Source organism: Periophthalmus magnuspinnatus, chromosome 6, assembly GCF_009829125.3.
Source record: "Periophthalmus magnuspinnatus isolate fPerMag1 chromosome 6, fPerMag1.2.pri, whole genome shotgun sequence".
Taxonomy (NCBI): Eukaryota; Metazoa; Chordata; class Actinopteri; order Gobiiformes; family Gobiidae; genus Periophthalmus; species Periophthalmus magnuspinnatus.
In genome coordinates, this window is record NC_047131.1 from 10,917,480 (window position 1) to 10,934,246 (window position 16,767).

At 45.5% G+C, this 16,767-nt stretch overlaps 2 protein-coding genes across 2 annotated transcripts; both read right to left on the reverse strand.

The window, feature by feature from the left end:
* Positions 1-2,197: 2,197 nt before the first annotated feature.
* Positions 2,198-14,848, reverse strand: LOC117372549 (calcitonin gene-related peptide-like). Its single transcript, XM_055222285.1, has 5 exons — positions 14,782-14,848; positions 8,938-9,029; positions 8,240-8,356; positions 2,515-2,714; positions 2,198-2,333 (listed from the first exon to the last, which is right to left on the reverse strand). The coding sequence occupies exons 2-4, from the start codon at positions 9,021-9,023 to the stop codon at positions 2,561-2,563; spliced, it is 357 nt and encodes a 118-aa protein (XP_055078260.1). The 5' UTR covers positions 9,024-9,029; positions 14,782-14,848; the 3' UTR covers positions 2,198-2,333; positions 2,515-2,560.
* On the reverse strand, positions 11,567-16,387 carry LOC117372550 (histidine-rich protein PFHRP-II-like). The gene is made up of 2 exons (XM_033968368.1): positions 16,364-16,387; positions 11,567-12,919 (listed from the first exon to the last, which is right to left on the reverse strand). Exons 1-2 carry the CDS (start codon positions 16,385-16,387, stop codon positions 11,567-11,569), a joined length of 1,377 nt encoding a protein of 458 aa, XP_033824259.1.
* Positions 16,388-16,767: the final 380 nt, after the last annotated feature.

Here is a 16,767-nt window from a genome sequence, read left to right on the forward strand (position 1 = left end):
TTCTTGTGTTGTTCTTGTCTTATAGTGAGTCCAGATGTGTGTTGTTGTTGTGTTGTTCTTGTCTCATAGTGAATTCAGATGTGTGTTGTTGTTGTGTGGTTCTTGTCTCATAGTGAGTTCAGATGTGTGTTGTTGTTGTTGTTGTTGTTGTTGTCTCATAGTGAGTTCAGATGTGTGTTGTTGTTGTTGTTGTTGTTCTTCTTCTTCTTCTTGTCTCATAGTGAGTTCAGATGTGTGTTGTTGTTGTTGTTGTTGTTGTTGTTGTTGTTGTTCTTGTCTCATAGTGAGTTCAGATGTGTGTTGTTGTTGTTGTTGTGTTGTTCTTGTCTCATAGTGAGTTCAGATGTGTGTTGTTGTTGTTGTTCTTGTCTCATAGTGAGTTCAGATGTGTGTTGTTGTCGTTGTTGTGTTGTTCTTGTCTCATAGTGAGTTCAGATGTGTGTTGTTGCTGTGTTGTTGTTGTCTCATAGTGAGTTCAGATGTGTGTTGTTGTTGTTGTGTTGTTCTTGTCTCATAGTGAGTCCAGATGTGTGTTGTTGTTGTGTTGTTCTTGTCTCATAGTGAGTTCAGATGTGTGTTGTTGTTGTTGTTGTGTTGTTCTTGTCTCATAGTGAGTTCAGATGTGTGTTGTTGTTGTTGTTGTTGTTCTTGTCTCATAGTGAGTTCAGATATGTGTTGTTGTCATTGTTGTGTTGTTCTTGTCTCATAGTGAGTTCAGATGTGTGTTGTTGTGTTGTTCTTGTCTCATAGTGAGTTCAGATGTGTGTTGTTGTTGTTGTTGTGTTGTTCTTGTCTCATAGTGAGTTCAGATGTGTGTTGTTGTTGTTGTGTTGTTCTTGTCGCATCGTGAGTTCAGATGTGTGTTGTTGTTGTGTTCTTGTCTCATAGTGAGTTCATATGTGTGTTGTTGTTGTTTTGTGGTTCTTGTCTCATAATGAGTTCAGATGTGTGTTTTTGTTTTGTTGTTCTTGTCTCATAGTGAGTTCAGATATGTGTTGTTGTTGTTGTTGTGTTGTTCTTGTCTCATAGTGAGTTCAGATGTGTGTTTTTGTTGTTGTGTTGTTCTTGTCTCATAGTGAGTTCAGATGTGTGTTTTTGTTGTTGTGTTGTTCTTGTCTCATAGTGAGTTCAGATGTGTGTTTTTGTTGTTGTGTTGTTCTTGTCTCATAGTGAGTTCAGATGTGTGCTGTTGTTGTTGCTGTGTTGTTGTTGTCTCATAGTGAGTTCAGATGTGTGTTGTTGTTGTTGTGTTGTTCTTGTCTCATAGTGAGTCCAGATGTGTGTTGTTGTTGTTGTTGTGTTGTTCTTGTCTCATAGTGAGTTCAGATGTGTGTTGTTGTTGTTGTTGTGTTGTTCTTGTCTCATAGTGAGTTCAGATGTGTGTTGTTGTTGTTGTTGTGTTGTTCTTGTCTCATAGTGAGTTCAGATGTGTGTTGTTGTTGTGTTGTTCTTGTCTCATAGTGAGTTCAGATGTGTGTTGTTGTTGTTGTGTTGTTCTTGTCTCATAGTGAGTCCAGATGTGTGTTGTTGTTGTTGTTGTTGTTGTTGTGTTGTTCTTGTCTCATAGTGAGTTCAGATGTGTGTTGTTGTTGTTGTTGTGTTGTTCTTGTCTCATAGTGAGTTCAGATGTGTGTTGTTGTTGTTGTTGTGTTATTCTTGTCTCATAGTGAGTTCAGATGTGTGTTGTTGTTGTTGTTGTTGTGTTGTTCTTGTCTCATAGTGAGTTCAGATGTGTGTTGTTGTTGTTGTTGTGTTGTTCTTGTCTCATAGTGAGTTCAGATGTGTGTTGTTGTTGTTGTTGTCTCATAGTGAGTTCAGATGTGTGTTGTTGTGTTGTTCTTGCCTCATAGTGAGTTCAGATGTGTGTTGTTGTGTTGTTCTTGCCTCATAGTGAGTTAAGATGTGTGTTGTTGTGTTGTTCTTGTCTCATAGTGAGTTCAGATGTGTTGTTGTCGTTGTTGTGTTGTTCTTGTCTCATAGTGAGTTCAGATGTGTGTTGTCACACAGCAAGGTCTTGACTCTAGTCTCTAATAAAAATGATCAGGTTCAACAGTTGTGAATTCACCATTTGGATATTTCATGGTAAAGTTCATCTGGAGCATGACATCATCACATCTAGAAGCTTAAATGGACCAATTAGGAGCCAGAGACGCTGCGGTTCTTTGAGTGGTATAAAAATCTTTATTAATAACCTCTGCTCTCTCTTTCAACATAAAGTGCTTTGACTGGAGACTTCAGGCTTTTATTTTGAAAGGATGAGTCCTGGATCTGAGACCGGATCTTATTCTGAAGGTTTGATCTGCATCGGGAGACTTCCTGTCACTCCTTTAACTCTGAAAGAACAGAGAGAGAGAGGGATGAGACACAAGAAAAAGAGGAGAGAGAGGGAGGAAAGAAAGGGAGCCTGTATGAGGAGAGGAGAAAAGAGGAGAGATAAGAAAAAGAGGAGAGACAGAAAGAGGTGTGGGGAGGAGGAGGACAGAGAGAGGAGAGACAGGGGGATGGTGCAGTCACCTGTTGTGGGGCATGGCCGTGGGCGGAGTCTGTGCCTCTTGACGTGTCAGTGGGCGGTCCGTCTCCGCCTTCCGAAGGCCTTGGCTCCCACATTGGTTGGAACAAAGTGGGCATTTCCCATTCCGCCCGAACGACTCAAGAAGTCAGCCAGACGATGAGTGACACATGTGGCCGTGTTACACGCACGCTTCTGTAAAGTACTACACAAGAAGTACTGAAATAAGTACTACTACTGCTAATACTACAACGGCAAATACTATTACTACTACTGGTACTACAGTGGCAGACCATTCAGACCTCACAGCTCCTCACAGCTCCTCTCAGACGTCACAGCTCTTTTAAGATCTCACAGCTCCTCACAGCTCCTCCAGAGCTTCTCTTAGACCTCCCAGCTCCTCACGCCTTCTCACAGACCTCACGGCTCCTCACAACTCCTCTCATAACTAACAGCTCCTCACAGCTCCTCTCAGACCTCACAGCTCCTCAAAGACCTCACAGCTCCTCACAACTCCTCTCATACCTAACAGCTCCTAACACCTCTTCTCAGACCTCACAGCTCCTCACAGCTTCTCTCAGACCTCACAGCTCCTCACAACTCCTCTCATACCTAACAGCTCCTCACACCTCCTCTCAGACCTCACAGCTCTTTTAAGATCTCACAGCTCCTCCAGAGCTCCTCTTAGACCTCCCAGCTCCTCACGCCTTCTCACAGACCTCACAGCTCCTCACAACTCCTCTCATACCTAACAGCTCCTCACAGCTCCTCTCAGACCTCACAGCTCCTCAAAGATCTCACAGCTCCTCACAACTCCTCTCATACCTAACAGCTCCTCACAGCTCCTCTCATATCTAACAGCTCCTCACACCTCCTCTCAGACCTCACAGCTCCTCACAACTCCTCTCATACCTAACAGCTCCTCACAGCTCCTCTCATATCTAACAGCTCCTCACACCTCCTCTCAGACCTCACAGCTCTTTTAAGATCTCACAGCTCCTCCAGAGCTCCTCTAAGACCTCCCAGCTCCTCACGCCTTCTCACAGACCTCCCAGCTCCTCACGCCTTCTCACAGACCTCACAGCTCCTCACAACTCCTCTCATACCTAACAGCTCCTCACAGCTCCTCTCAGACCTCACAGCTCCTTTAAGACCTCTCAGCTCTTCTCAGACCCCACAGCTCCTCACACCTCCTCACAGACCTCACAGCTCCTCACAGCTCCTCGTAGACTTCACAGCTCCTCACAGCTCCTCTCAGACCTCACAGCTCCTCACAGCTCCTCGTAGACTTCACAGCCTCTTACAGCTTCTCTCAGACCACACAACTACTCACAGCTCCTCACAGACATCACAGCACCTCACAGCTCCTCTCAGACTTTACAGCTCCTCACAACTCTTCATAAGTCCTCTCACACCTTACTGCTACTCACAGCTCCTCACTGACATAACATCTCCTCACAGCTCCTCTCAGACCTCACTGCTCCTTACAGCTCCTCTCAGATCTCACAGCTCCTTACAGCTCCTCTCAACTCATCCCAATTCCTCAGACCTTACTACTACTCACAGCTCCTCACTGACATTACATCTCCTCACAGCTCCTCTTAGACCTCACAGCTCCTCACAGCTCCTCTCAGACCACACAGCTCCTCTCAGACCTCACAGCTCCTTGTAGACCTTACAGCTTCTCATAGACCTCACAGTTCCTCTCTCAAACTAATGCCCCTGGTGGTGGGGTGCATAAAGTGCTTTGAATCTGAATCTGAGTGTGTTTGCACATGAACAAACACATATATGAACAAATACACAGCACACTTTTATGAATAAATACACACACACATATGAATAATCTACACACAAGTATATGAATAAATACACACGCACACATATACGATTAAGTACACACACACACACACACACATATGAATAAATACACACACACACACATCAATAAATATACACACATGTATAAATGCACAAATGCACACACACGCACACACACATGTATACATACACACACACATTTATGAATAAATACACACACATATAAATAAATACACAGTACATACACATGCACACACACAGACACACACACCCACACAGAGACACATATATATACACAAACACACACAGTGTGACCTCTGACCTTACCTGTCAGACTGGGTCAGTCTGATTCCTTGTGCAGCAGCTCCTCACACTCTCATACATTTGCATTTGTGTCTTTTTTTAAAATGTTCTGAATCTGAACTTTAAATTTTATTTTTAATTTCATTTAAAACATCTTTATTCTGGGCCTCAGTGTTTCACTATTTTTAGAGTTTATTGTTTTATATTTGGTGTCAGATGTCCAGATGTCCACAGTGGAGGTGCAGAGGGGAGGTGCAGAAGGGAGGTGCAGGCTCTGTTCTCTCACTACATTTAAACTTTAACTATGTGCTTTATTTTGAAATCTCTTTAGTTAATTTGAGTCTCAGAGTTCGGTTCTTTCGCTCAGTTTCCTGTTGTGTTTCTGCAGAGCGCCTCCTGCTGCCATTCACACTCACAGTTTGTGATGTAGAAAAATATGTTTATTAAATATGAACTCAGAAGGTTTGACCAAACCAGAATCAGGCCATGCAGAAGAAGAGAGGAGACAAGGAGAAAGGAGCCGAGTAGGAAGGAGACCAGGAGACCAGGAGATGAGGAGAGAGGAGACAAGGAGAGAGGAAATGAGTGGATGAAGCGACAAAGAGAGAGGAAACAAGGAAAGAGATGAGACGAGGAGAGAAGAGACAAGGAGAGAGGAGTCGAGTAGAGGAAACAAGGAGAGAGGAGACGAGTAGAGAAGAGACAAGGAGAGAGGAGAGGCGGAGAGAAGAGACGAAGGGAGAGGCGATGAAGAGAGAAGAAACAAGGAGAGAGGAGACAAGAGGATGAAGAGACAAGGAGACAAGGAAAGAGAGAAGATGAGGAGAGAGGAGATGAGGAGAGAGGAGATAAGGAGTTAAGATAGGAGACATGCCAATCAGAACAAGGACTCTTAGGTCAGATAAGAAGGATGGCAGGAGCTTTTTGTGTTTGAAATTGGGCTGAACCAGGAGGAGATGCTGTTGTGTGCTAAGGAGCCAAAGGAGGAGGTTGTCGGTTCGATTCTGGTTCAGTGTAGTAGAGTGGTGCACATGGCAGCTAGCGTGTTGTCTGTGTCCAGAGATACAGACAGAATATGGCTTCTTTGGAGGATCTTAGGATGCTTCCTAAGATGCTTCCTAGTCTCCTCCTCATGTCTCCTTCCATCCTTCCTTCTTTCCTTCAGGTAAAGTTAAATTCCTGTTGGTTCTTCTGTGTCTGCTTGGGTTTGGATCTGGGTTTATTGTTTAAAGTTTGTGATCAGTCCTGGTCCAGGCTGAATCTCTGACCCAGCATTCCCAGTGTTCCCAGCGTTCCCAGCACCCCCCCGTGTTCTGCCTCCCTTTCTAGGTTCTGATAGGACAGATTGGACAGAGCGCTCCTCTTTCTTCCTGGCGTTCCGGCTCCGACGTTGGTTCGAGGAAACGTCTGGAGTTTGTGCAGATCCTGAGACAGTTTTCCCAGAACACACGTGCTGAGGCCGGAGCAGCGCTTGGACAGCAGGGGGTGCTCTCGACTTCCAGGGAACAAGGGGACAGGAGACAGGGGAGAGGAGGAGGAGACAGAAGGTTGGGAGTAGGAGGTAGGAGGAGAAGACAGGAGGTAGAAGATAGGAGGTAAGAAATAGAAGGTAGGAAATAGGAGGTAAGAGATAGGAGGTAGGAGATAGGGGGTAAGAGATAGGAGGTAGGAAATAGGAGGTAAGAGATAGGAGGTAGGAGACCAAAGGTAGGAGATGGGAGACAGGATGTAGGAAGAGGAAATAGAAGGTACGAGATAGGAGGTAGGAGAAAGGAGTTAGGAAAAGGAGACAGGGGGTAGGAAACAAGAAATAGAAAGCAGGAGACAAGAGATAGAAAATAGGAGGTAGGAGACAGGAGGAAGAACAAAGAGATAGGATGTAGGAAGAGGAGACAGGAGGTAGGAGGTAGAAGACAGGAGACATGCAAAGGTTGGTTCAGAGGAGTTTCATGCAGCTCAGCTCTCACAGACTCAACAAACTCAGACTTTAACTATAGTATGCTCTTTTAAACCCAAAACCCGACACAGGTCTGTCCCAAGTCTGAGTCCAGCCTGAATCCAGCCTGAGCCCAGTCCAAGTCCAGTCCAAGTCCAGTCCGAGACCACTGTGGGTGCAGTCTGAGTCCAGGTCCAAATGAGCCCTGAGTCTGTGAGTCTGAGCAGAACATCAGAAAAGAACATGCATGAACATCCCCCAGGTTCAGGCCATGCTTCTCAAGCTTCAACGCAAACATGCTCTCCTCCTTCTCTCATCCCTCCATCTCTCATCCCTCCATCATTACACCAGTTCATCTACTCATCCTCTCATCTGTCACTCACCCCCATCCCTCGTGCATTCCTCTCACTTATTCATCTCTATGTCACTCATTCATCACTCCATCACTCGTTTTTTCCTCCATCTCTCATTTATCCCTCCGTCACTCATTCATTCCTCCATCCTCCTTCATTTCCTGTTTGTCAAAGCTCATGCCTCATGCACAAATGCACAGATACATGCAGAGACTGTATCTACTTTCTGTTATGTGTTATGTAATAATGTCATAGACATATATAATGATGTTATATACAGATATATATATATATATATATATATATATATATATATATATATATATATATATATATATATATATATATATATATATATATATATATATATATATATATATATATATATATATATATATATCTGTCGTTTTTATTGGTTAAACATTTATTTTCAGCAGAATCCTCAAAGTCCTCAGTCCTGCTCCTCAAAGTCATGACTCAGATCTGCTCCTCAAAGCCCTCATATATGCTCCTTAAAGTCCTCTGACCTGCTCTTCAAAGTCCTGACTCAGACTTGCTCCTCAAAGTCCTCAGACCTGCTCCTCAAAGTTCTCACTCAGACCTGCTCCTCAAAGTTTTCAGACCTGCTCCTCAATGTCCTGACTCAGATCTGCTCCTCAAAGCCCTCATATATGCTCCTTAAAGTCCTCTGACCTGCTCCTCAAAGTCCTGACTCAGACTTGCTCCTCAAAGTCCTCAGACCTGCTCCTCAAAGTTTTCAGACCTGCTCCTCAAAGTTTTCAGACCTGCTCCTCAATGTCCTGACTCAGATCTGCTCCTCAAAGCCCTCATATATGCTCTTAAAGTCCTCAGACCTGCTCCTCAAAGTTCTCACTCAGACCTGCTCCTCAAAGTTTTCAGACCTGCTCCTCAATGTCCTGACTCAGATCTGCTCCTCAAAGCCCTCATATATGCTCTTAAAGTCCTCTGACCTGCTCCTCAAAGTCCTGACTCAGACCTGCTCCTCAAAGTCCTCAGACCTGCTCCTCAAAGTCCTGACGTAGACTTGCTCCTCAAAGCCTTGACAGACCTGCTCCTCAATGTCCTCAGACCCACTCCTCAAAGTCCGCACTCAGACCTGCTCCTCACATGTTTGCAGAAGAATGTGAAGAATGTGAAACTTTCAGTTCTGTTTGAACAGTTTTTAGAGTTTTAAGTTTTAATTTACCAAAGGTTATTTATATTTCTCGAACACCTGACCTCAAGCACCTCTCTCTCTCTCACACTCACTCACTCGATCACTCACCCCACCCTCATTGCGCGCTAGAGTGCCCTCACCTGGTGGCGTCTTGCTCCTCCTCAGCACTCATTTGGACAAACTCTCGAAGAATTGCGTTAAGAAGTCTCCTGACCTCCAAGTCCGACAGGGAGATCGAGTCCAGACCAGACCTAGAACTAGACGATAGACCAGACCTGAGACCTCCAAATGAAGCTCATGAAGGCTAGCAGTTATAGCGGCTAATCTGGAGACAGTTCCATATTTGGAATTCTAAATTTGAGTATCATAGTAACCAAAGAGCCAATCAGGAGCGAGGCTGACAAAGGTCCTGCCCAAAGTGCTGGTTTAGCAGAGGGAGGGCACTTAGCAACGCTGCCAATCAAACCTGTTGCTAACCGAACAGGAGTGGCCTTGGGGATAGAAGGCACCTGATTGGTCTGTCCTTAGTGTTCATATCTTGATTTATGGCCATAAAAGTGAAGAAGAGAATGGGTTAATGCGAACATTTTAAGACCAAATGACGAGTCTAACAGCAGCAGTTACAGAGAGAGGGCCACAGTTTTTACAGAGAAAGTGGAGTCAATAGAGCTGAATGTCACTATCTGTTTGAAACGCCGCAGCTAACAGGTTAGCTATGTCCAGAGATATGTGCAGGATATGGTTCCTCTGACCCTCTCCTTTGCTCCTCTGACCCTTTCCTCTGCTCCTCTGACCCCCTCCTCTGCTCCTTCTTCATGGTCATGCCCATATTTGGTACCTTGTGGGTGCGGCTTGTGAGCGGTGGGCGTGGCACAGAAGAAGAGCGTAGGCAACAAGGACAGCGGAGATCTTCACTACCAACATGGCGCCCTAAGGGAGACAGACAGGGCCATACACTTTAAATAGCACAAATCCTCCCTGTGTCTGTGTGGAGTATGCATGTTCTCCCTGTGTTTGAGTGGTGTTTGCATGTTCTCCCTGTGTCTGTGTGGAGTTTGCACGTTCTTCCTGTGTCTTTGTGGAGTTTGCACGTTCTCCCTGTGTCTGTGTGGAATTTGCACGTTCTCCCTGTGTCTTTGTGGGGTTTGCATGTTCTCCCTGTGTGCAGTCCTGACCAAGACCAGCTCAAGATCTGGAGATGGGTCCCACTGCTCCTGACAAGTTTAACCCAGAGCCTTTACAAAGAGGTGCTGGAGCACAGTTCCATGTTTAGAATTCCGACTGAAGAGCCAATCAGGATCGAAGCTGTTGAAGGTAACGCAGGTAAGAGGGGGCAGGCGCTTACCAACGCTGTCAATCAAAGCTGGTTTAGTAGTCCTGGTTTAGTCCCTGGTTTAGTCTTTAGTTTAGTCCTGGTTTAGTCCCTGGTTTAGTCCTGGTTTAGTCCCTGGTTTAAGCCTGATTTTGTGACGTCACTTTCCTTAAGCTCATTTTGTCTTCTGTTTGATCCCTAGCCTCATGGTTCCTTCTCCTCCTTTTCTTCTTTCTCCTTTTTCTTCACAATTACCCCTCTCTCTTCTTTTCTTTTCTCCTCCCTCTTCCATCTCTTCTCCCCATCCTTACCCCCTTATTCACCCTGCTCTCTCTTCTTTTCCTCTCTCTCTCTCACTCCCCTCCTTTCTTGTCTCTCTCTCTCTCTCTCTCTCTCTCTCCCTCTCCTCTTGACTTCCCTCTCTCTCTCTCACATTTTCTTTTCCCATCTCCTCTTTTCTTCCCAGTCTCTCTTCTTTTCTTCCCCCTCTCTCAATGCTCCTCTTTTCTTCCCTCTCTCTTTTCTCTTCTCTTCCCTTTCTCTCCTCTTTTCTTCAACCCCCCTCTCTCTCTGCTTTTCCTCTCTCTCTCTCTCTCTCTCTCTCTCTCTCTCTGCCTCTCTCTCTCTCTCTCTCTCTCTCTAAATGGAGGCTATGGCAGACTTCCAGAAGTGTTGGTCCCACCGGAGCTCAGTGCATTAGTGAAATTACACACTCCTCCTCCTTATCCTTCCATCTTTACCTCCTCCACACACATCCCTCTATCACCTCTCATTCCTTCACACTAAACCCCTCCTCTGTTTCATCCCTCCATCTTTATACTACCCCCCATAATACACCTTCATTCATCGCTCCATCTTTGTAACATACACACACTTGTCTGTCTGATCACTCCATCCATATCCCCCCTCCCCACACACCCAAAATACACCTTCATTCATCCCTCCATCCCTCCCACTGCCTTAAAAAGGGAAACCACTCCTCCCCAACTCATCCCTCTATCACAGCCTCCATCCCGAAACTGACCAATCTCATCCCTCCATTTTTCATTCTTCTTTCACATCCCCCCATCACCCCCGACCCACACACCCACACATTCCCTTACACTATAACAGAGGGACCACTCCGTCTCATCCCTCCACCATCTCTCCATTTAACTAAAGAGGGAATCCACAAAATACTTAAATAGTCTCTCCTCTTTCTTTCATTCATCCTTCCTTCTCTAATGTCTTACCTCACACATAAACTACTCCTCCATCTCATCCCTCTTTTGTTACACATTCTACTGTACAAGCTTCTATTCATTCATCCCTTGCTCCTCTCCTCCTCCTCTCCACAGGTGCACTCCTCTTTCTTATCCCTCTCTTTTACAGCTCTAAATTAAATCAAACATATTCTGTCTGTTTTCTACTTCAATAAATAAATAAATAAATAAATAAAATAATAATAATAAAATAAAAAATAGACCTGGTTTTGTCCTGGTTGAAGCCAGGTCTAAACCAGGTCTAAACCAGGTCTAAACCAGGTCTAAACCAGGTCTAAATCAGGTCTAAACCAGGACCACAGGCATTTGCAGTGCTATTAAATCCTCTTTGAGTGAAACAAAAAAACTTTAGTCTAAAACAGAGACAGAGTGATATATTGCGCCAATATTTGCTATGAGCTATGAGAGAAGTTTAATTTGAACATTTTTAATATGACGAGAGAACTCCACAAACACATACATATACCACATGTATGTGGTATATAAACACGAGTACAGCCCTCTTACATGTCTGTGGTGTATAAACACGAGTACAGCCCTCTTACATGTATGTGGTATAAAAGGGCTGTGGGGGAGTTTGTAGTAAATTGAAATGACAATAAAAATGACCAAAACTGCCTAAAAATATCGGCAGAGCTTATTATTATTAATATAATATTATAATTATTATTTTTGATTCTAACAATCACAGTGGCCATGAGTAAAACATATCTATGATAGAGCTTTTGTAAACATATCAAGGGAGTTGTTGTTTTTAATGTTTTCAAGATTTCATTAATTTAAATTTTAATGTTGATGAATTTAGACGCACGCAGCAATGAAAAACTGAGCAGAGTTTGTCTACTAAAAAACAAAAAGAAAATAAACGCTGTTCAGAGCGAGCCGCATCTGTTTCAGAGCTCAGAACAAGCCGCATTTACCTCTGAATGAGCCACGTCTGCCTCAGAGCGAGCCACGTCTGCCTCTGAATGAGCCGCGTCTGCCTCAGAGCGAGCCACGTCTGCCTCTGAATGAGCCGCGTCTGCCTCAGAGCGAGCCACGTCTGCTTCTGAATGAGCCGCGTCTGCCTCAGAGCGAGCCGCATTTACCTCTGAATGAGCCGCATCTGCCTCAGAGCGAGCCGCGTCTGCCTCTGAATGAGCCGCGTCTGCCTCAGAGCGAGCCGCGTCTGCTTCTGAATGAGCCGCGTCTGCTTCTGAATGAGCCACGTCTGCTTCTGAATGAGCCGCGTCTGCCTCTGAATGAGCCACGTCTCCCTCTGAATGAGCCGCGTCTGCCTCTGAATGAGCCGCGTCTGCCTCAGAGCGAGCCGCGTCTGCCTCAGAACGAGCCACGTCTGCCTCTGAATGAGCCGCGTCTGCCTCAGAGCGAGCCACGTCTGCCTCTGAATGAGCTGCGTCTGCCTCAGAGCAAGCCACGTCTGCCTCTGAACGAGCCGCGTCTGCCTCTGAACGAGCCGTGTCTGCCTCTGAACGAGCCGTGTCTGCCTCTGAACGAGCCGCGTCTGCCTCAGAATGAGCCGCGTCTGCCTCTGAATGAGCCGCGTCTGCCTCAGAGCGAGCCGCGTCTGCCTCTGAATGAGTCACGTCTGCCTCAGAGCGAGCCGCGTCTGCCTCTGAATGAGCCACGTCTCCCTCAGAGTGAGCCGCGTCTGCCTCAGAACGAGCCGCATCTGCCTCAGAACGAGCCGCGTCTGCCTCTGAATGAGCCGCGTCTGCCTCTGAATGAGCCGCGTCTGCCTCAGAGCGAGCCGCGTCGGCCTCAGAATGAGCCGTGTCTGCCTCAGAGCGAGCCGCGTCTGCCTCAGAATGAGCCGCGTCTGCCTCTGAATGAGCCGCGTCTGCCTCTGAATGAGCCACGTCTGCCTCAGAATGAGCCGTGTCTGCCTCTGAATGAGCCGCGTCTGCCTCTGAATGAGCCGCGTCTGCCTCTGAATGAGCCGCGTCTGCCTCTGAATGAGCCGCGTCTGCCTCAGAGCGAGCCGTGTCTGCCTCTGAATGAGGGAGCCGTGTCTGCCTCAGAGCGAGCCGTGTCTGCCTCAGAATGAGCCGCGTCTGCCTCTGAATGAGTCGCGTCTGCCTCTGAATGAGCCGCGTCTGCCTCAGAGCGAGCTGCGTCTGCCTCTGAATGAGCCGCGTCTGCCTCAGAGCGAGCCGTGTCTGCCTCAGAATGAGCCGCGTCTGCCTCTGAATGAGTCGCGTCTGCCTCAGAATGAGCCACGTCTGCCTCAGAGCGAGAGCCAAAATCTAAACAAATAAATGAAACTTAACTTATGAACTTCTTCAGACTCAAGTTTTATATTTTATTCTGGCACAGATCTGCTGAGTCTGTTCATATCTGTGAGATCTTATTCATATCTGTGATTCCTGCTTTGTCCGTAAGGTCAAAGTGGACAATAAAGTATCCATCTTTCATTTGTTTAACAACAGGTTTTTATCATTGAAATATACCTTGGGACAACATTTATCATTTTTTCTCCATGGAGATGAGCAGGTTTAATGCTGCACTGTGGGAAATGTACACACTGCAGCTTTAAATTATCATTTCAAACGATTATGTCCATACAGTCTGAATGACACAGAGAGAGTGCAGACTGGAGAGTTGTGTCGTGGCTCCGGGTTCAGACACAGAGCTCATCTGTTATTTACAAAATGTTTGAAATCTTGATTCAAACTGCTGTGATCTGCTCTTTGTGTTCAGAGGGACCTGACCTGCTCTCAGAAAATGGGGTTAACCCTAATCAGGATTAAACCGTGACTAAACAAGGACTGAACCGTGACTAAAACAGGTCTAAATCAGAACTAAACCAAGTCTAAACCAGGTCTAAACAAGTACTAAATCGGGACTAAACAGGGACTAAAGCAAGACTGAACTAAGTCTAAACCAGGACTAAAGCAGGTCTAAACCGAGACTAAACTGGGCATAAACCGGGACTAAACTGGGACTAAACCAGGTCTAAACCAAGTCTAAACCGGGTCTAAACAGGGACTAATCTGGGACTAAACCGGGACTAAACCAGGTCTGAACCAAGTCTAAACCAGGACTAAAGCAGGTCCAAATCAGATCTAAACCGGGTTTAGTCATAGTTTAGCTGTGACTAAACCGGGACTAAACCAGGACTAAACCGGGACTAAACCAGGAATAAAGCAGGACTAAACCAGGTCTAAACCGGGTCTAAACGGGAACTAAACAGGGACTAAACCAGGACTGAACCAAGTCTAAACCAGGAATAAAGCAGGTCTAAACCGAGTCTAAACCGGGACTAAACCGGGACTAAACCCTGTCTAAACCATGTCTAAACTGGGTCTAAACCAGGACTAAACCAGGACTAAACCGGGACTAAACCAGGACTAAACCAGGGCTAAAGCAGGTCTAAACCAGATCTAAACCAAAACTGATCCAGGAATAAAGCAGGACTAAAACAGGTCTGAACTAAGACTAAACCAGGTCTAAACCAGCACTAAATGAGGACTAAACCAGGACTAGATCAGGATTAAACCGGGACTAAACCAGGACTAAATCAGGATTGAACCAGATTTGAAACAGATCTAAACCGGGATTACACCAGGAATAAACCAGGATTGAACCAGGTCTAAACCAGGACTAAACCAGGACTAAAACGGGACTCAACCAGGATTAAACCAGGTCTAAACCGGGTCTAAACCAGGTCTAAACCAGGTCTAAACCAGGTCTAAACCAGGTCTAAACCAGGTCTAAATGAGGTCTAAATAGGATTAAACAAAGTTTAAAACAAGACTGAACCAGGACTCAACCAGAACTGAAACAGGACTTTTAAAATGTATTTCCTTTTTCAGGGATATATATATATATATATATATATATATATATATATATATATATATATATATATATATATATATATATATATATATATATATATATATATATATAAATTGTTGAGTGAGTCTCATCTGTGTCGTCATCTCTGAGTCTCATCTGTGTCGTCATCTTTTAAAGTGCTGTTAATTTAAAGATTCTATGTTTCTTTTCTTTGAATGTTTTCAGTTTTAGTTCCTTGGCCTCAGAGTTGCGCTACGCCCTGCCACCATGCGCTCAACAGTTCTGAACACATAAAGTCTCTACTTACCTTGTTGAGAATCAGCAGCGAAACCAAAAGATGAAAAAGCGTTTGGTTCTGATGATGAAGCTTCGGCTTCAGGCTTTGAGCATCTGCCCTTCTGCCCCTCCTTTATACCCCACACCGACACCACACCGGCCAATGACAGCCCAGCAGCCAGACGCAGCAGCCATTCACGCAGCAGGGAGGAGCTCTGACCCCGCCTCTGTGCTCTCAGTGACGTCAGCGACCGCTTCATTCATAAAAATCACACTAATATAAAATATCATTTACACAAATACAAAAGAGGAGGAGAGGAGGAGGACAGGAAGAGGGGTATGAAGAGAGGAGAGGGAGGAGGAGGAGAGGAGAGGTGGAGGAGGAAGAGGAGGAGAGGAGAAAGAGGGAGGGGAGGAGGAGAAGAGGAGGAGAGGAGGAGAGTAGAGGTGAAGGAGGAGAGAAGAGGTGGAGGAGGAGAGGAGAAAGAGGGAGGAGAGGAGGAGAAGAGGAGAAAAGATAGAGAGGAAGAGAAAGGGAGAGGAGGAGGGTAAGAAAGGTGAGGGGATGAGGATGAAAAACTAAAGAGGGAGGAAAAAGAGAAAGGTGGAGGAAGAGAGGAGGAAGTGAAAGGAAATAGGGATGACAAAAGGAGAGAAGGGTGAAGCGACGGAGAGGGAAAAGATGGCAGCAGAAGAGAGCGGCAGAGAAGAAAGGGAGGCGAGGAGAGAGGAAGACAAGGAGGTGAGCAGAGGATGAAAGGAGGATGAGAAAAGGAGAGGATGAGAAGAAGATGAGAGGTGGAGGAGGAGCATGAGAGGTGAATGGGAGGATAAAAGAAGTAGAGGATTATGATAGGATGAGTATGAGAGGAGAAGATGACGATGAGATGAGGAGGATGAGAGTGTGAGAAGACAACAAGAGGATGAGAGGAGAGGATGTGAGGAGGATGAGAGGAGAATGAGAGGAGGATGGAAGGATGAGAGAAGAGGATGTGATAATGATAATAATTCTGTGGTCCTGGTTTAGTCCAAGTTTAGTCCTAGTTTAGTCTTTTTAGTCCTGGTTTAGTTCTGGTTTAGGCCTGGAGAAAGGTGGTTGTGAAATGAGGGATGAGACAGAGATTTTGAGGTAGCGAGATAGTGGGAGGGCAGGAGGAGGAGAAGGAGAGAGAGGAGAGGAGCAAGGGGAGGAGAGGAGCAAGGAGAGGAGAGTAAGCGGAGAGGAGGAGGACAAGCAGGAGGATCAATAAAGATTCTGTTTAACCTAACTACAGTTTGTCTAAAACAGCCCCACAGGGACTACACCAGGATCATAACCAGATCTGAGGAACTACACAAGAATCTAACCAGATCTGAGGGACTACAGCAGGATGTTCATGATCAGGCACGTAACCCGGTCTCTCCCATCACCATGCGCCTCAGCATTAGAATTAGTATCAGCACCAAGCCTCAAGGCTTAAACATGGGCACCCACTGAAGTCAATGCAAAGAGAAGGAGCCAAGGGAATAATAAATAAATTATAAATTCTAATGTCTGTCCTTCCAGGAGCTTCTGAACCATGTTCTAAACCTGCAACACCTTCATGACAGTTCGGCTCGTTTACTTCGCTCACATGCTCGTTCATGTCGTACCACATGACCGCTCTAACCAATCAGAGCTTGAGCTTAGCTAGAGCGAACATAGGGTGTAGCCAAAGCTAATGATTTAAAAGCATTTTTAAAGACAACAGATGGATTTTGAGCAGAGAAAAAGTTTTCTGAAAAAAGGTAAAAATCGCCACAAAATTGGACCTCTATGAAAGCTGTAGGTGCCCTGTCAGTCCCTGTCAGTCCCTGTTAGCCGAACACAAGCAGTTTGTGATTACATTGCGCTCTATCAGAAAAATCCTTTCTGGACAGAAGGGATTTTTTTGTTATAGTGCCAATGAGTGGCCACTAGTCCAACTCGGGACAACTCTAAGCAGCAATACCCTATCCAGTTATTTTAATAGCATCAGCATTTGCAATAGCATGAGCA